General features: G+C 40.0%; 1 protein-coding gene across 1 annotated transcript in view; it reads left to right on the top strand.

Moving 5' to 3' along the window:
• Positions 1 to 2597: 2597 nt before the first annotated feature.
• The window catches only part of OTC (ornithine transcarbamylase), a 66524-nt gene continuing 48663 nt past the window's right edge, over positions 2598 to 20458 (top strand). Inside the window, exons 1-3 of the mRNA XM_043897710.1 lie at positions 2598 to 2884; positions 17383 to 17521; positions 19599 to 19680. Of these exons, the coding sequence (XP_043753645.1) occupies positions 2808 to 2884; positions 17383 to 17521; positions 19599 to 19680 (298 nt within the window). The 5' untranslated portion in view covers positions 2598 to 2807. The remainder of the gene's footprint in view (positions 2885 to 17382; positions 17522 to 19598; positions 19681 to 20458) is intronic.

Below are 20458 nucleotides of genomic sequence, written 5' to 3'. Positions count from 1 at the left end.
AAGTAGAAGAAGAAAACTTTTGGGGGCAGGAAGGATTTTGTACCTGAAATCACCAAATAATAAGTGATTATTATTATTATAAGTGATTATTATATTAATCACTTATTATTATGGTGTGATTAATAATATGTATCAATAAATGTAATCACAATAATAATCATTTATGGGAAAAAAGACGATAAAAAATAGTATATTCCAATTATAGACTTATTCTCTATTTCCTTCATTTTGAATAAAATATTATGTCAGGAAATTTAAAAAAGAGTCGGCAGGTATGTAGGGGAAGACCAAATACCAAGGGGATACAAACAGGACATGGATGCTCATGCTTTTGTGTTTTTCATAGTGGGCCTGGTGGTGGCAGGGCTTCATTTAAATGGTCAAGGATAGAGTGGATCCACTCCCCTAATTCTTGTTACCCCACACACCCTATTTGTTCCTTTGGGTCTATCTTTTGTAGCCCCCCTCCAGTTTTGACAATTCCCTAATTCATTCCAGTTCATCAAGGATCAGTGCTACTTCCTCCAGGAACCCCACCTAATCCCCAGCCACCAGTAATGGAAGCTGGATGAGAGACCCTCCAAACTGGAGGTCCCAAAAGGCCTGAAGCAAGGGCACACGGGATAAGCCCTACTCTCTTGGTGAGGATGCACGAGGTCAGGGGACAGAGACAGAAGTTCTGCTCTGGAGTCATTCCAAGTGGTGAACTCCCTGTGGGAAGGGACTCATCGTTCCTGGTTTTCACTGTATCCCTCAGAGCCCGCCCAGCACAGAGCCCCGGCCTACTGGTGGTGGTGGCAAAGGAGAAGGGCTGGGTGAACAAAAGAACTAGGTCAGGAGTCAAAGCCGGCAGTTGAAGTGGAATTAGAGGAGTCATTGGGTTGGTCCATAAGAGCGCCTGGACGAATTCTGAGGACTGATGGCAAACCCTGTATGCTGTCTTTCCACCTGTGACCCAAATGTTCTTTGAAACAGCTTGTCTTTTGGGATTCAGTGAAATGACCTTTACGTTCATCACACTTGTGGTACAGCACCTCTCTTCCCGTCTCTCTGGGGGTGAAGTGGAGGGTAAGCTTCTCTTAGTCCTTTCTGGGAGACTGAACTCCTACCTGCACAGAAGGAGTGATTCAGCTTGTGAGTCACTTTGGCATCTCAGCAGTGCTGCCCACATTCTCTGCTGTGTGGCATGGCAGACTGCGTAGTTTCTCCCCGAGCTTTGTTCAGATGAATTGTTTGTGTAGGTAGCATCCTTGACTGAAGAGGTGGGCTTTACATTAGCACGCAGTTGAGTGCAGTTTGCCCACTTCTCTTCGTGTCTCCCTGCAAGCATCCAGTTTCCTTCCCTGTATTAGGTAGATCAAATTTGTTCACTAAAAGCTCTCCAACAAAAGGCCAATTTCTTCGCTTCAGCAACGCTTTTAAAGTGATCTTTTCAAACAGAGCTGCCATCTCGTCTCCCACGTGATGCATTCACTATCTGCTTTCTCACCACCACCACCACCCCCTCCCCGCCCCGCCTCTGCAAACAGTCTGCCTGGAATAGTCTTTCCAGAACAGAAGATGTTACAGAGGTTTGGAGATTTCAGTCTTTTCCTCTCTATCCCACCTCATCCTCTGTGAGTAGAAGGGAATTATGTCAATAAATTTCCCTGCTATTAATTATGACATCACATCACAACCCTCCCTACCCCTGAAGTGGCCATAGTTGGTTTTAAAATGACATTTTTTTTTGCATTCCACAAACATCAAGAAAGTGTTTATCTTGCCCTCTTACTCTGCTTCCCACCCTCCCCAGCTCAGAGTTCTCCCTTCTCTGTGATGAGGTTGCACTTTACCTGGACATCTCCAATAAGGCATCCCCTATAGGCGTCTATTATGGGTATTTATTTACAGATCTGTGACTTTTACCAAATTCTTAAGTCTGCCAAGATGAGATCATCTTCCTTCCCTGAAATTCCAGTCTCGCCCAGTATCCGCCACAGAACAGATTTTGAAAACATCCGATCTACAACTACGGATGAATGACTGAGTGAGTGTGAACCTCTGGATGGCCCGTTAGTGGTCCAGAGAGGCTACAAGGGGAGGAACATTTGGTACCCCACCTCCTCACTTATGCAGACGATGGGTTTCTACAGGAATTAATAGGCAGCTCCTTACTTATTGAAGACCTACTGTGTGCAAGGCACAATGGGAGCTCCAGGCTTGAGATCTTTTTACTCCATCTCCAGCCCCTCTCCAGCTTTTTTGCCACCAAAACAAACAAACAAACAAACAAATCTTCCAGGGCACCTCCTTCTGTTTGTTTTTGTGGATAGGCTGAGGCTTAGAGGGAGGAAAGTGCTATCACTGGAAATACTCAGGGATGTCATGTCTACATCTGGGGTTTTGCATTGCCAATTCGCATTTTCTGAATGAGTTATTTCTATGTACCTTCGCAGCAGCCAGCCCTGCAGTCTCTTGCATATATTATACGCTCAATGAGTACTTGTCAATTGATTTGGTGCAAGTATGTGACAGAATAAATATATTATGAAAAATGAGGAGTCTGAGCACCAAAAGTGTTAGGATTCCCACCCCCTCCTAAAAAAATACACAATGGTGGAGATTGGCTTAAAGTTCAAATGCTCTTGGACCCTGCCCTGCACTATCTCTAGCCTGGGGAACTTGATAAGATAGGTGAAGGGCAATATTACCTTTGCTCTCTCACTGTGATCGAAAGCACTCTTAGCTTTCAGGTGGACCCCACTGGCTACCTTGGTGTGGCGTTTTCAACAGCACAGAATCACCCTTTACACAATCAAAAGAAGATGCTGTTTAATCTAAGGACCCTGTTGAACAATGCAGCTCTTAGACATGGTCACAATTTCGTGGTTCGAAATTTTCGGTAAGTGATGGCCAGAGATTAGAGTCTGACTTAGGAGCCGTGGTGATAAATGAAGTTCTATTCTGCAGAGGAGTGCCACCTCCTAAAGCCGCTTTCGGCTATAGTGTTTCTGTTATAGTGGTAAGGTCTATCCTTATTGGAGACAGCTGTCTCTAATTCCAGCCGAGCTTTCATTTCTCAATCCCCTGTAATCAGATTTCACGGGGTGCTAGAGGGTGGGGTTGGGAAGGGGGGACTGTGGCAAGTATAACAGACTAAATGTTCTTGACATCTTCCATTTGTGTACATTCTAAGGGAGCAAGCGGCTGAAGGAAATGAGAGAAACTAATTTCCACGGGGCCTTCTGCTTGTATTTAGGTTTGCCTGAAAACAATATATCATTCTAGAGCATGGGGATTGATTCATTCTTTAAAAAAACAGACCCCAAAAGAATGATAAATACTTGCAAGCTGCTGGAAAGGAGCCTTGTATGTGATGATGATAATGATATTTTTAAAAGAAAATCTAAATTTGAAATTGATTTCTGAATTTTTTGTTAGCATGTGAAAGGAGGCTGGCTCTAATGAATTCATTAAAAAGCTACACCCTGGGACTTCCCTGGAGGTCCAGTGGCTAAGACTCCATGCTTGCAATGCAGGGGGTCCAGGTTCAATCTCTGGTCAGGGAACTAAGATCCTGCATACCTCAGCTAAGACATGGTGCAGCCAAATAAATAAAAATAAATATTTAAGAAAAAAAAGCTACATCATGCTCAGAATTAGTCAATTGGCCATGCATGCAGTCGAAGGCAGCGTGGAGCCTGTCCCCCAGGAAAGGAGACAGGGGTGATGGGTTAATCGGGGAAGCAATGTTATCAAATTTGGACATTGTTCCCAGAAGACTTCTGGAGTAGTTGCCTGTTAACATTCAGAATTTTCCCAGTGCCTCTTGACAAGCTAAACCAACCTCAAAATGACCTCAATGACTTCCTAAAGTTTGAAACTTCTAGTCTGAAGTTTTCTCCCACTGTTAGGAACTGACCCTGGGCCTCCCCTCTCTGGGCCACCTGACTGCTCTGGACTCTGTGGACTCTACCTTTAGCACCACTCATAAGCCAGAACGACATAGTAAATGATATTGTAAATTACACCCATAGAATTAGATGCAGTTGGGACCTCAGAGCTACAGAATAATGCCTTCTCTTATTTTATAGATAAGGCAAATGAGGTCCAGAGAGATAATGAGGTTTACTAGTTAGTGGCAGAGCTAGACAATAGAAGCCAGAGGAAAGCTCAGGTTTAGAGTCTAAAGAACTGGGTTCAAGGCCTGTTACCACCACTCATTGGCTATATGACCCTGAGCAAGCTACTAAAATTTTCTTTGATGTTGCTTCACTTACAAAATGAGAGAAAGTGTAATACATGTTCTACCTACATCACAGTGTGGTTCAATTATTTATTTAATAAATAGTTATTGAGCACCTACTTTGTGCCATGCTCTAAGCAAGGTGTTGGAGATACAGTGGTAAATAAGATAAAAAGTTACTTCATTCCAGACACATGAATTCACAGTCTAGCAGTAATCTGTAAGATAATTTGTGTGGAAACTGTAAAGTGACAGGCAAGTGTTCATTATTTTATCATTCCATCCCACTGAGTTACATCTATTAAGAGTGTGATGAAATTTTATTCCATACTTTTTTTTAACAAAGACTCATCACTGAGCTAGAAATAATCAACTGAATGAATAACCAAAGCTTGGAGCTTAAATTTATACTTTTCTTTGAAAATCACAGTGATGATTTTTTACCATTGAAAGTGTTAGTCACTCAGTCCTGTTTGATTCTTTGTGACCTCAGGGACTGTAGCCCTCCAGGCTCCTCTGTCCATGGAATTCTCCAGGCAAGATACTGGAGTGTGTTGCCATGCCCTTCTCCAGGAGATCGTTCTGACCCAGGGATAGAACCCATGTCTGTTATGTCTCTTGCATTGGCAGTTGGGTTCTTTACCATCTGAGCCACCAAGGAAGCCCCCCTTTTAACATTATTACAGGTTAAATTTTTGCTAGTAAAACCTCTTCAAAGTATTTAGGTAGGAAATTTCCTGGTGGTCCAGTGGTTAAGACTCCACACTTCCATTGCAGGGGACACAGGTTTGATCCCTGGTTGGGGAACTAAGATCCCACATGCCACACAGTGCAGCCAAAACCAAAAATAAGAAACAAATATTTAGGCACTTTTGGGTATTTATTAACATTCTATTTTCTATATCCAGTAGCCAGACTATGACTCTGAAAATCCTGGCTAGCTGTCTCTCACAGTGAGTGGGGGCTGAGGCAAAAGTAAGACTAAATCAGCTCAAATCCATACTGGCTATTTGAAAATAGAAAAGCCTTGACTCACCCATGTTATTAGAAACTATAGAGAATGAGTCTTTGTTGACTTAACATGGAAATGCTGTTATTTTCATGTGGCGTGAGTATTTTTCTTTCCTACTCTTTTAATGAGCCACACTACCAGTTAGATGAATTCAGACTTGCTGATCTCCAGTAATACCTACTGGGGCTTCCCAGGTGGCACTAATGGTGAAGAACTTACTTGCCAATGCAGAAGACATAAGAGAAACAGTTTCAATCCCTGGGTCGGGAAGATCCCCTGGAGGCGGGCATGGCAACCCATTCCAGTGTTCTTGCCTGGAAAATTCCATGGACAGAGGAACCTGATGGTCTACAGTCCATAGTGTCGCAAAGAGTTGGACACAACTGAAATGACTTAGCAAGCACTCAATAATACCTACAGTCTTTGATGACCCATTAACACAGAGAAAATCTTCCTGTCATCTCCACCTATATGGTATTTTTACTTTGATTTTCACCCTTCTTCAGAGATTCAGGTTTTTTTTCAACTCCCCCCACCCACCTCTTACCCATCTCTCTTGGAACAGTGGAGGGTCCCTGTTATGAAATATAGCACATGAGTTTAGCACTAGAGAATAGTAGGAAGTACGTGGTTAGGGTTTGGTAATGCCACAAAGTAGGGGCCTCACAGTTTTGAAGTGAGCAGCCATATGGCCATGGACGTGATAAAATAACCACTTGAGTGAGGCTGAAGCCATCTACACAGTCTCCCAGATCAATCATTTTTAGTCAATTTTCTTTTCTTTTTTTTTTTTTACAAAATCAATAAGATCAGACACCAAGACTGCCAAAACCACCCAAATCCACAGGCTTTTCATCTCACAAACAAGGCTCGAGAGCCTGGCTGTGTTTGGATAATAGACAGTATTCTATGATTTGTTGCCTATTATGGGAAACACAGCTTTTAAAGAAACCACTAAAAAAAATATCTTTCTTTATCAGAGAAGACCCATTTGTAAGTGCAGTTCAATTTCATCTCACAAATAGAAATTTCTTCAGAGAATATTGAGCTAAGCCACCCAATTCTGTGGAGGTTATGGATTGGAGCCGGAGGTGACTGGTTTTCAGGTATTTCATTCCAGACCTCTCTAAGGGCTTACAGAACTCATTAAGTTTCCTTCATCCCACACACATGCCCATCTACACACACGTGGACACACAGACACAGACACAGCCATTACAGGCCATCCATGCTCTCATGTCGTGGAGAGAAAACAGTCCTCTTTGATTATTCACATTATCCTTCATAACTGAAAATAAATGCCTTTTTAAAAACATATTTCTTGACTTCAGAAAACTCTGCAAGGCAAGAGACCAAGAAAGGAATGGGGTCGTGATGTTTCCCTTGGCCAAGAGTAGAATTGGGGTTTTATTTTTAGTTTGTTATTTTTGGTAATTTAATGATTTAACCCATATAAAAGGAGAGGTGGCCACAGATTTTCAACAGTTTCTGGTTTCCAGTCCTTTAATAGTAAGTCTACATGAAGTTAATCCTTATCCTAGTCTTCAATTTTCAGATGGGGGCTAAGTTTTGCAGTTTTAGAATACTGACAATTTAAGTTAGCTTTGACATCCTTTAGTCACCCAGTTATCAGTAGTAATTTATACTGCATACGAACATGTGGCAACAGTGAGCAAGGCTGCAAGTATATTTTTATTAATGAATTATCATTATGTTTAATAATAGAGAAATTTGGAAACAATTTGTGCTTTGATTTTCCAGATCAATAGGATCATATTCAAGGGTTTTGTGAAAAAAGAGTCACTCTCCCTGGCATGCATTGCAATATGCAATATGCAATGCATATTTTTTTTCTGAGATGGAAACAACGGGACGAAATGAAAGTTTGGCCGCTGAGAATTCAGATGGCTCCAGTGTGGCCTGTGGGAAATCTTGTATATATGAACTTCACGAGTGTTGTAGAAGACAAAGACATGAAGGATCACTGATTTGTAGTTCATTTTCTTACTTTTTCAAATGAGGATTTAAGGCCAAAAATGGAAAATGATCATCCCAAGGTCATAGTCAAACTAGGACTCAAATTTGAGTATTTAAAACCACTGCTCTTTTCATTCCATTGCTTGATGACTTTGATCCTTCCAAACTGATCAAATTGGACAATCTACCCTTATTCAATATTCCCCCCCTTTTTAAAGATAAGCCAAAATATCTCAATAAAGAAGGAAAAAAACACCAAGAAAGTATGCCTTTTGTATCAGTCTGTAATGTTAAAGAAACCAAAAAATCTCTGCCATATCATCCATTGGCCCTCTCTTATGCCTCCAGAAGCTAAAGTCTTTATCTCAAGTTCTCCGTGGGGATCAAAATATCATTTAACACTGAGTTTTTTCCTACTCAGGCAAAGTCTGTTTCTGACTGACCACATTTTACTCAAATTAAGCACTTTCTCTTCCAACAAAATACAATTATACAAGGGAACACATCCAGGTCTTCCCCCATGCTCCAAACAATTTACTAGAGTTGGAAAATGCACTCTAGCAATGAAAGGTTTCTTTCTGCCAATAGAGAATTCGCTTCCATTTTTTAGCTAGGAAGATATTTGGGTAAACCTAACACAAGGGTCTACTATTACCTTGGCCTAACTTCTTAGCATTCAGTGATCTAGGGTTGAAAAACCTCTGTAATTATTTTTTGAAGGGATAAAATTAATGTAATGAATGAGTCTTGCCTTTTTTCAAAAGCTCTGGCTTTAACCCGATTGCCATGACAGTTTTGATGGAAAAATCTATACATGCTTCTCATTGTTTTCTCCAATACTATATCCTCCCTGTTATGTGTTGGCTGAAGAATGATAATGTGGTTTAGGTCTGGTTTACCAAGGAGACACACTTGAGTACAAAGAGACCAGGCATTTTATGGGAACACTGAAATAGTGATTCTGGCCTTGGTTTGGGTGCTCATGAACCAGACTGGGCTGCTTCCAACTGAAGCACAGGGTCTCTATGAGAACTTAAAAGCCATTTAGGTCAGCAGTTTTATCTGGCTAACCAGAATGTGGGTTTATCACCAGAAAGCAAGAAATGCTTAACATGAACAAGAGGAAAAAAGGAGGGTGCCTGTCATGGAGGCATTTTAACTTGGTACAATTGTGGAGGATTTCAATTTTCCTCTAATTTTTAAGTAGCTTAGGAAAGAGGTGTGGCAACTCCATTTTGGAGCCAAGGGAGGTCTATGAGGAGACAGTAAACAGGATAGGAATTTAAACTGGAACCATTGTGTTTGCTTTCCTTCCAGTGATAAACTGTCCTGGTTAGCTCTTGATATCTGTGAAAAACAGTTCTTTTTCCCAAGCCAACATTTCCTGCCCCACCTTCTGGATAGAACTGAGAAAAGGTAGTGGCTGCTCTAATGGTTTTTCAATGGTGTAAACATTATGAACCCCTTAACAAGGTGAGATATAACTTTAAAAAATTTTTCCAGTTAATCACTCAAACCCTCTCAGGCTGATATGACAGATGGACAGGATCTCCAACCTTTTTGTCCCCAGGAACCCTGGGAACTTATTCTGTCCAAAAGGGGTTCATGGAGAGAGGTAACCAAAATATTGGTATAGTTCATTATTAATATATTTTGGATTTGACCCTCATGGTGCTATGGACAAAAACTCATCCACCAGGTACTCTCACCAGTTTGCTAGTTTTTGCACTTGTCTCAGGCTACTATCTGTAGGATTCAAAGTTATAATGCTTTTTTTGGTTTCATGTGTGTATGTCCAACTATTCTTCCCAGCAGTGCAAATACTGTATTGGAATGGCTGAACTGTAGGGCATTTCAGCTTTAGCAACAGACCAGACCACAATCAATTCTCCTCCATGACTCTTAGGCCTTGTGTTCAGCCTGGACCACAGCCCAAACCTGCTCTTGCCTCAACATTAATTCTTTCTGGGGTGGGGCACTTTGGGTATCTTTTTTGGTCATCAGACTTCAGTCAGGGCCTTAAAAATCCATCATGGAGAATCTCTCTAAATTCATGCCCAGAAATCTGCTGAATTTCTTATACAAATTGATTTACTTCTACCTCATTTAATCATTCATTTACTTAAGAAATATTTATTGAAGGCCTACTATATTCCAGGCATTGCAAGCAGCAGTGGGATATATTAATGAATAAAACAGGCAGGACCTCTGACATCGTGGATCATGTAATTTAATGGGAAGATTAAAAGTAAGCAGTGAACAGGGACTTCCCTGGTGGCCCAGTGGTTGAGAATCCGCCTTCCAAGGCAGGGAACTTGGGTTCAGTCCCTGGTTGGGGAACTAAGATTCCAAATGCTGCAGGGCAACTAAGCCCAGGCACCACAACTACCAAGCCCAAGTACCACAACTAGAGAGAAGCCTGCATGCCACAACAGATCCCATGTGCTGTGACTAAAACTCGATGCAGGCAAAAATAAATAAATATTTTTTAAAAAGACCTTAAAAAAAAAAGTAAGCAGTGGACAGACACAAATATATTGGGTTGGCCAGAAAGTTCCTTCTGGTTTCCAACTTGAACAAACTTTCCGGCCAACCTGCTGTATTAAAAATTGTGATAGGTGTTTTGAGGAAAATGAAGGCAAAGCAGAAATTACTTGGTACAATCAGGGTAGGAATCTCATAGGAGGTGGTATTTAAGCCCCCAGCCTAAGGATGAGAAAGAGAGCTTGATAGCTGTGGGGAGAGTGTTGTGGACAGAGGGAGTAGTAGTATGTGAAAGGAAGCCTATGATGGGAATGTATCTGGAGTACAAACAGTCATTCCTTTGTATGGTCCCCACACACAGGAATTTTAATTACCACAGTTTAGTAAACAACACCAGTTTCCCAAGTACACAGTTCAAATTTCAGTTGCCATGGGACATTAATTGGGTTTAGTTGCCTAAAGTAAAAATTTCATTGCTGGCTCAGTTCAGCTCAGTTCAGTCGCTCGGTAATGTCCAACTCTTTGTCACCCCATGAACTGCAGCACGCCAGACTTTCCTGTCCATCACCAACTCCCGGAGTTTATCCAAACTCATGTCCATTGAGTCAGTGATGCCATCTAACCATCTAATCCTCTGTCGTCCCCTTCTCCTCCTGCCCTCAATCTTTCCCAACATCAGGGTCTTTTCAAATGAGTCAGCTCTTCGCATCAGGTGGCCAAAGTATTGGAGTTTCAGCTTCAACATCAGTCCTTCCAATTAACACCCAGGACTGATCTCCTTTAGGATGGACTGGTTGGATCTCCTTGCAGTCCAAGGGACTCTCAAGAGTCTTCTCCAACACCACAGTTCAAAAGCATCAATTCTTCTGCGCTCAGCTTTCTTTATAGTCCAACTCTCACATCTATCCATTGCTGGCTCTTCAGTTCACAAATCACTGTGTACGTAACAGATGCACTTCATGATCGGTGACCAATCACATCACTTCTTTCAAAGTCGGTTGCTGATTGCTCACTGTGCAGCTGTTACCCAGTTCACCTACAGACATTAAAGAGTATAGTTCTGCCCTCTTTTCTTCCAGTGATAAGCCCATGTGACATTTTAATAAAAAATGGATAATTAAAAGACAGAGTTGTCTGAAAGAGGTAAAAACGCAGCAGAGAAAGAAAAAATGATAACATTGACAAGTTAAATGTGAATGCAAATGTATTTATAGAAGAAATAGCTGACTGTGGGGTTGTTGACCCTGCTACTATTTGAGAGGTTCTAGCTATGTAGCTAGAGAAACTTAGTGAAGACAAACTTATCGACATAAACGAGTACAGTGGTGTGACCAAAAGTATGAAGATATTCTACAGGAAGTGATACCAGTAAAACATTTCACACTAAAGGAATTCTCAGGACTTCCCTGGTGGTCAGGTGGTTAAAACTGTGCTCCCAGGGGGCCCAGGTTCAATCCTTGGTCAGGGAACTAGATCCCATGTGCTGCAACTAGAAGATTCCACATGCCATAACTAAGACCCAGAGCAGCCAAATAAGAAATATTTAAAGAATTAAAGGAATTCTCAGAGAGATTTCACAATATTAAGAGTTCAAAGGATAAAATGTTGGAAGTTGATTCAAACTTAGAAGTACAACAATTCACCAAAGCATAACAAATGTGATAAGAAGACAGCATACACTGTTCAAACTACCTGATAATTTTTACAAAGAAATAAAATACTGTAATTCTTGATGTTTCTAATGTTTTAAATGACAATGTACTAAATATATATGTTTTACTTTTTTTTTCATTTCCTTAAGCCTTTATAACTGACTATAAGAGAGTGTGTAATGTTTTGCCAAAAAAACTTAAGTCACAGAACAATTGTGATTTCCCCCATTGATTATTAAGGTTGCTTTACATGGCTTCAGATTTAATAGTTATTTACTGTCCCTCACTGTTGTGCAAAGTCAGAACTGTTTTTTTTTTAATAGCTTATCTGTTAAGATTTATTGGTTTATTGGAGGTGTGATTCCACAGTAACAGGAAGGAGGGCAACATATCAGCTGCTGCCCTGTGGAGACTAGAGGCACAAAGAGGTATTCTTCTGATCTCTTGTGGTCTAAGGAAAAGAATTTGAAATAAGGCTTCCGTCACTATATAAATTTGAAAATGAAGGGTCTGGACAAGAAGGGAATATTCGAGCAGGATGTTGGTGTCTTCTATTTTTAAACTCAAATCTGTCAATGGAGAAATAAAAAGAGCCTCTCACAACACAATCCCAAAAGCAGAATATCAGTCCTAACTCTAACCCTACCTCCAACTTAGAAATTTCTTTTTTTTTTTCTTTTTCTGTTGCTGCTAAGTCGCTTCAGTCATGTCCGACTCTGTGCGACCCCATAGACGGAAGCCCACCAGGTTCCCCCGTCCCTGGGATTCTCCAGGCAAGGACACTGGAGTGGTTTAGAAATTTCTTAAAGTTTGTAAGGACAAACTTGAGAAAGCTTCAGAGACCTTTTACCTCTTCCAATCTGTTTTCTGTTTGGCCAATAAAGAGCTGGAAGTTGAAGCTCTTTTGAAGCAGCTAAAGGTGTTGCTGGCCCTCCTCTTTCATCATTATTTTGCTATTTCCTTTCGTGGGAAGGGAGGAGAAAAATCAGTGCTCTGCAAAATTTCCATTTCCTTTTCATTTCCAATTATTTTTCTCTGAGATTCAACCACACCACCACAATTCTAAAATCTATGATATTCATTCAATGAAGCATATAGTCCTGTGAGTATTTACAGCAGAGTAAATGCAACAAGGGCTTCCCAGGTGGCTCAGATGGTAAAGAATCCGCCTGCAACGTGGGAGACCTGGATTCAGTCCCTGGGTTGGGAAGATCCCCTGGAGGAGGGCATGGCAGCCCACTCGAGTATTCTTTCCTGGAGAATCCCCCTGGACAGAGGAGCCTGGTGGGCTACACTCCAGGGTGTTGCAAAGAGTTGGACACAACTGAGCGACTAAGTGCACAAATGTAACAAAACCCTATAGGGGCTGAAAGTAAGGGAGGACACTGAGTCCCTTAAGTGTTGGAGTTTGGCAACTCAGCTTTTGTGGGCTCCAATAAAGCCAGGAGTCAGAGATTGAACTCTAGGGAATTCAAAAAGGCCTGATAATTAGCTCATGGTTTATTTTTCCTGGTTTTGATGGATGCAGATTCAACAACTATAGTGATATTTCCCAAATTTCTTGAACCTAGGGAGTGGGGTTTTCCAGGAAAGTTTTTTTCCTCCCCTTTTAATATAATATCAGGTGACATCTTAACCCATGGAATATTAATGTGTTATTGTAAGACATAGAGTCAAGAAAGTTTATCTTCTGTGATTTTATGTTGTTTGGACCTTATTCCAGAAGAATTAATATTCTCAAAGCTGCCCTAAATGTTGTTGACTTAAAAAAAATGCACAACATGAGAGTTGCGAGTTAAGTTTTACTGGGGGCAAAGTGAGGTGCGGACTGCAGCCTGGGAGAGAGCACCTCAGATAGCTCTAAGAGACTGCTCCAAAGAGACAGTGGGAAAGGTCAGTATGTATGAGATTTTGGTAAAGGGGAAGTACATGCAATAAAGCACATATTTTTCCAGAAGGTTTCTACTAGTCTCAGGAAGCTTTTGCTAGTCTCATGAAGAAGAGTCATCACTGTGAAGGATTTTAGTGCTTTTCTAAATATGGGGAGATACAGGAATTGGGTTCATAAAATCATCTCCTGAATATATTTAACTATCTAAAGATCTGTCCTGCCAGCTTTTCCCCTGAGCACGGAGTGCCTCATTCCTGCTCTCCACCCTGAACTCCTTTCATGGAGTGTTGAAGGTCAGCAGCTTCAGTAGCTCATGATTTAATCCTTGTCGAGGTAGATGGTAAGTGTCCATGGCAAGTGCCTATTTGTAGTTGACAGTGTGAATTGGGAAAGATTAAGCTGCCATGCCTCCATCCCAAGCCAGACATGTTAAACCTGTTTACAGATCGCTAGAAGGATCTAACTGACAGAGAAAAATGCATGAATACCAGACAAAGGATTTACTTCTCAACAATCTCAGTACTTGTATATTCCAAGCACTAATTAGTACTGGATAATATCACTAGTTAATATTATCAAAGCCAAACATAAAACCAACATACACACATAAAATTAAATTTCCTGCACAAGTTACCAAATTGTTTTCTGTTACTACCCAGATCTTGGAGACAATTCTGTAAGCTTTTTACTAGGGTTCCAGTAAAAGGAAGAAAATGAATAGCTATTCTAGAAACTTCTCTAGCTAGCAATTTTTTTGTATACTTACAAATTTATTTTTAAAATATCTGAATCTTATTCTACACTTTAGAATTTTTATTTCTTTATGTTTTGTTATGTGCATTATCTATTAAAATAGTAATACATATAAGTAAGTAAACATTGTAGATCTATCCTCAAGATTTTTTAATGTTTTGCATCTGTAATAAAAAAATTGAGACAATTGCTTTAAAGAAATTTCCATCTGAAGAGTGTTTGAATCACATATTTTTAAAAGCTGAAGACAATGGTAGGTCTTAGGAATGTTAAGCAAAATTTTAATGCACATATAAGCTGAAAACTCTAATCTTTATTAGAGTTGAATATATCATTAGATCCTGTATTAAATCTATCAATTAATCATTAGCCAGCTAACCCACAAACTCTCCATCTTTATGGAAACCCCTTTCTTTACTAATTAGAATCTCTGAATGGCTTTATCTCATAAAAGGTCTACTGAAAAAAATCTATTCACCTTCTGAATAATAAACAAACTCTGCTAGAAAGTTGGATACTTAGTAAAATATACATTTGTCTGAGTTATTTGACATCATGCAGTGAAAACAACAAATTAAGAGAATTTGTTATTTTCTTATTTATTACCTTGTTATCAATTCAAAAAGACATAAATTCCACCAAATAAGTTACTCTTCATCTCAAGTAGCACAAGCTTTTTTTTATTAGGCTGGAGTTCAAGCATGATTATTTTCTGACAGTCATTTTACTCCAAGTAAAATAAATGCTCGATATACCTGGTAAATCACAATATGACCTTGGTTATTCATAATTTCTAATGGTATACAATACTAATTATTATTAAATAGAACACTGAGAATAAATGCTGTCCATTTTATATACTGATTATCCCAAATAACAATTACTGTCATCATAATGTAATAGAATGTTAAAATGGGACTTGGTCTCAGTTTCTGCCCAGGCCCAATAGGTTCTGACTCTTTCCTCAATCCAAAGTGAGATGCTAGACCACCAAAACAGAGTTTGCAAAGGAGGTACACAAGAATTAGTTTTGCAACCCACTGGTGATTGCCTTCAGCTTTTAAAATGGATTGTGGAAACAAGGAGGAGAGTTGCAGGTTTGAAGAGGATTTTAGCTATGTACCATTGTATATAAAAAACTAAGATCGTGGCATCTGGTCCCATCACTACATGGCAAATAGAAAGGGAAAAAGTGGAAGCTGTGACAGATTATATTTTCTTAGGCTCCAAAATCATTGTGGACAGCGACTGCAGCTATGAAATTAAAAGATGCTTGCTCCTTGAAAGGAAAGCTATGACAAACCTAGATAGCATATTAAAAAGCAGAGACATCACTTTGCCAACAAGAGTCCATACAGTCAAAGCTATGGTTTTTCCAGTAGTCATGTATGGACGTTGAGAATTGGACCGTAAAGAAGGCTGAGTGCCGAACAATTGATGCTTTCAAACTGTGGTGCTGGAGAAGACTCTTGAGAGTCCCTTGGATAGCCAGGAGATAAAACCAGTTAATCTTAAAGGAAATCAGTCCTGGGTGTTCACTGGAAGGACTGATGTTGAAGCTGAAGCTACAATACTTTGGCTACCTGATGAGAACAGCCGACTCACTGGAAAAGACCCTGATGCTGGGAAAGATAATCTGAAGGCAGAAGGAAAAGAGGCAGCAGAGAATGAGATGGTTAGATAACATCACCAACTCAATGGACATGAATCTGTGCAAACTCTGGGAGATGGTGAAGCACAAAGGAGTCTGGAGTGCTGCAGTCCATGGAGTTGTAAACAGTCAGACACAACTTAGCAACTGAACAACAACAACCATTGTATATGACGTGCCTCACATGAATGAGAATTATTCCCTCACCTCAAGATTAGGGCAAGTGGCTATGATGGCACTAATATCTTTAATAGGAGAGCTTGGAGACACAGTACAGTGATGTCAGGCATATAAGTGGAAAATATAGAGAGGGACTGGCTGGCTAGCTGTTTTGATGGCAGAACAAGAGTCTATGCTGGGATGGACTCAACTCTAGTCAGAGCAAAGAACATGTAGGGCTTCCCAAGAACCAATATGGATGAAGAAAGAGACCTATCATGGTGCTGTGTCACATTATGACCAAAAGACTTCCTGAAGCATTCAGGTTGGGGAGATCTCAGCAAAAAGAGTTTGGATATGTTTCCTTGAATGGCAAAGACAATGTAAATGTCCGCCATCAAGAACTGCTATGAGAAATTCCCAGTGATGAGAGACTTCTTCCATGGACCCTCAAAAGCACCCCAGAAAAGAATCATCCTCAAACATCTATACCAATGCTAGATTGCTAGAACAGAACCAGACTTTGCCTGGCCCTTAACTCCTCACCTTCCCTTGACTTTACTTGGAGGAACTGAAGGCAAGGAAACAGAGGAAACAGGTCATGGTTCCCCTCCCCCTGTGGAGGAGGCCAGCTTAAATTAGGCATGAGCTGGAAGGAAAAGGGTGTTAACCTGCAGCACGTTTCTTAAAGTCAAAAAAATTATCATTATTATTATACATTCTTTAACTGAGACTCTTTGAGGGAGTAAAGTAAGCAGAGAACTTTTTCTTTCCCTGAAAGTTACTAGAAAAGCCACAGGGTCCACTGTAGCTGACTGGGGAAAACAAAGAACAATTATTCAAGGATAGATTTGAAAGGCAGTAGAGGAAACAGAATGAAATTGTTTTCTCTTGTATGTACATACAAATTCTATTTGTACCATCTAATGATTTCAATTATGGGGCTTCCCTGGTGGCTCAGTGGTAAAGAATCCACCTGCCAATGCAGGAGACATGGGTTCCATCCCTGAGTCGGGATGGTCCCCTGGAGAAGGGAATTGGAACCCACTCTAGTACTCTTGCCTGGGAAATCCCATGGACAGAGGAGCCTGGCGGGCATGGGGTTGCAAAGAGTCAGACTCAACTTAGCGACTAAACAACAATGATTTCAATAGTACTAGCTAAAATTGATCAAATACTTATTATATGCCAGACACTATCTGATTCCCATGTATCGAATAATTTCATCCTCACAACAACTCTATAAGCTTATTATACTCATTTTCTAGGTGAGAAAATTAGGTGCAGAGAGTTTGGGTAACTTGACTAACTATGAAGTAACAAAGCCACTTATGATTATTTTCAGCAGAGAATTCAACCTCTTTCCTCAAGTTTTTCTTTTCTCTCAACATTAAAAAAACTGGATATCTAAAATGTAAACCACAGCCACATCAATTTGAAAGCATTAGCACTTTGCAGAGACGCATGAGTTTGCACATGATTTGCTATATTTTGTTTCAAAAATTAAACAATGAATTACCATAGGACATGGGTTTTGTTTTCTTAAATATATATTTTTCTTTTTCTTTTTCATAGATGTGGGCAACCACTGCAGGATAAAGTACAGCTGAAGGGCCGTGACCTCCTCACTCTAAAGAATTTTACAGGAGAAGAAATTAAGTATATGCTATGGCTATCAGCAGATCTGAAATTCAGGATAAAACAGAAAGGAGAGGTATGTTGTATTTTCATATTACCTTCCACTGTTACCAATCAGTCTTTTTTTTTTCTTTTGGCTGCAAGGCATGGCATGAGGGATCTTAGTTTCCTGACCAGGGATCAAACCCGTGCCCCCTGCAATGGAAACATGGATTCTTAACCACTGGACAACCAGGGAAGTTCCAATCAGCCTTTTGAAAGACAGCCTTTACAAAGAAAGAGGAAAAAGAAAATACATTAAAATTCCTAAACAGTAGCTAAGTAATGAAATCACACAGGCAAGGTAATTGATTATCACTGAGTGCACAGGCATACAAAAAGCATAAAAATCAGTTATTCAATGACAAGTCATTGCATTTCTTTCATGTGAAATGTTGAAAGTCATTATTAACTGAATCAGAACCTAAGGAATCATTTCTCTGGAATGATTTTATTTTTACCCTTACCTTCTTTTCTGTTTTCTAGCAGATTTAAAATAAGGATGATACATTTTTTTTCCTAGCAACAAATTTCAGTGGTGGATGAAGATCAGATATTTCATCATTAGGATAATTTCAAAAAATTCAGGATGATGTGACAGTGTTAAAAATTTAGATTAGCAAAGAACCAATTAAAAGGTAACCAAGTAGGAGAAGAAATGGGATATGGTGCTTAGCTGGAAGCATTATTCTGCATTTTGAGCAATTTATGTTTGAAACACAATTAATGCAGCAGCTTTATTTAGACTGCTTAACTGTGAAAGTGTTTTGATATTCCAAGCTTGTTCAAAAGCATTTGAAAGAGCTGGTTTCAGGTTGAGAAAGTTATACACAACCTTGATTCTCTTATGTAGCTCACAAACTCTCCAAGTTCCTAAGAATGAACCAAAAATGGGTGTGACTCCAAATGCTATTGATTTCTATAGAAGACCTTGAAATAAGGAGAAAAGCCCCCCCACCTCAAGACCCCAGGCTTTTGTTCTACACACTTTGTGGTGAGGAAGGTTAGCTGGCAGGAATCTATTTGTTCCAGAACTCATCCTATCAGGAAGTCCATCTATAGCAGAGGAAGGAGAAAGAGCCCCACCCCACACCCAAACTCAGATTGTTTCCACATGACTTCTAGAAACAAAGCCTTTGCATTCTCCCAAGGATTCATGATGAAAGTGTATTTGAAACTCTGGGGCATCATCTTTAGGAGTCTGAGTGCCCCATGTTATGACAGAGAAGCATATTCCTAGCTGAGAAGACACTTCCCAAACAAGCATCTTCAAAGTCACTGAACACTGGTAGAAGTTTCTTTTACTGAGTCTAAGCTTGCTCTGCTTGCCTCATAATAGGCCAATAAATCTGAGAGACAAGGGTTGAGGAAAAGAATACAACTTTATTCAGAAAGCTTGGCTGACCAAGAAGACTGCAGACTAATATCTCAAAATAACCATCTTATCAGGGTCTGGATGCCAGGCTCTTTTATAGAACAGGGATGGGGGAGGTGAGGAAGTAAAGTAAACAGGACATTAATCTTGCAAATATGTCCTGGAATAGCCAGACTTAGGGATAGGATATGTTAATCTCTTCCTTCCTGTAGCCATCCACAGGTGGAACAGGGTCCTGAACAAAAGCATTTTGATTTAACATTCAGGAAGATGAGCAGGTTTCACCAAGGCAGGCCATTATATATGGACAGTATCTTTTTAGTGAACAAAAGCAACTGGAAGCAAATGTTAAAGTAAAAGAAACAGATCTAACACGGAGTCAGTTCTTCCCTGTAACGTTTCCACAGATTTAAGTAAGAAGATGGTTCCAGTATGAAATATTAATACATTTTGGAACAAGTGTTCAGGTTGAACCCAGAGCAACTAATATTACTTTCTCATTACATGTCAATAAGCTGTGGGATTCCTCTTTCCTTCCCTTATTTGTATACAACAGGAAAGAAATTCTTTAAATTCACTTTGTAAATAACATATGAATGCTTATTTGGGAATAGTGTTAATTATTCTATAGTTTCTGATAATGTAAAGAATAAATCTTAAAACATAAGCCTTGCTAGTAGATATGAAACATATATTTCATTTTAATTAGTTTAATTGTATTATTATCCTTGACTTTCAGTATTTGCCTTTACTGCAAGGGAAGTCCTTAGGCATGATTTTTGAAAAAAGAAGTACTCGAACAAGATTGTCCACAGAAACAGGTGAGTTCACAGACAAACTTGGACTTGTGCTGAAGAGAGGGCCAATGGGTGAGGACCTGGGAGGAGGAGCCCAGTGGTGGGATTTATCTGTCTCTTTGGCAACAACAAAGGGAAAACAATGTCACCAAGAGTAGCAATGGAAGCTTCTGAATGTTCTTTCTGATTCTCACAGCAGCTGCAAGCAGGAAGATGAGCCTCATCTGTAGAGATTCCATGAGGACTTGAGTAGACATCTCAAATAATTCTTCATATTCAGTACAGAATATTAGTGGTCATAAATTCTCAGGCTGTCACTTCAACGTCAGCAAGAAATGTGCATTTATCTAATGTGTAAAGAGCTTTTCCTTGTTTATATCCATTCTGCTGGATGATGGAAAGAATCTCTGCAATCCAAATCCTGTCATTTCATTGTTTACTTTGTCAGTTTAGGGTCTCTTCACACTTTCCCCACAGTCATGGTTAAGTCCTAGAGAGAATCTCAATGTCAAGGCATCTAGGGCTATAGGGATCTGGTCTTTGATCATCAGGACATCATCATCAAATGTCTATGTTGGAATCTGCTGGGACTTCTGTATCCCTACTGGACCTTGACTGGTTCCCATTCACTGCGGAGGAGTTTGCTTTACTCTGATCACAAGATCTGAGATAGCTCTTGGTTTGGCTCGCTTGTTGACATGAGTCTGTGTGCCTGACTTCCATTGAGGCCAAACAAACTGAAATGTTGAAGTTTGGAGCAGAGAAAGGTTTACTGCAAAGTCATGCAAGGAGACAAGATGGC

The sequence above is a fragment of the Cervus elaphus genome, chromosome X, assembly GCF_910594005.1.
Source record: "Cervus elaphus chromosome X, mCerEla1.1, whole genome shotgun sequence".
Lineage (NCBI taxonomy): Eukaryota > Metazoa > Chordata > Mammalia > Artiodactyla > Cervidae > Cervus > Cervus elaphus.
Note: the sequence above shows the minus strand (reverse complement) of the source record. Positions and strands in the feature narration are given on the sequence as shown.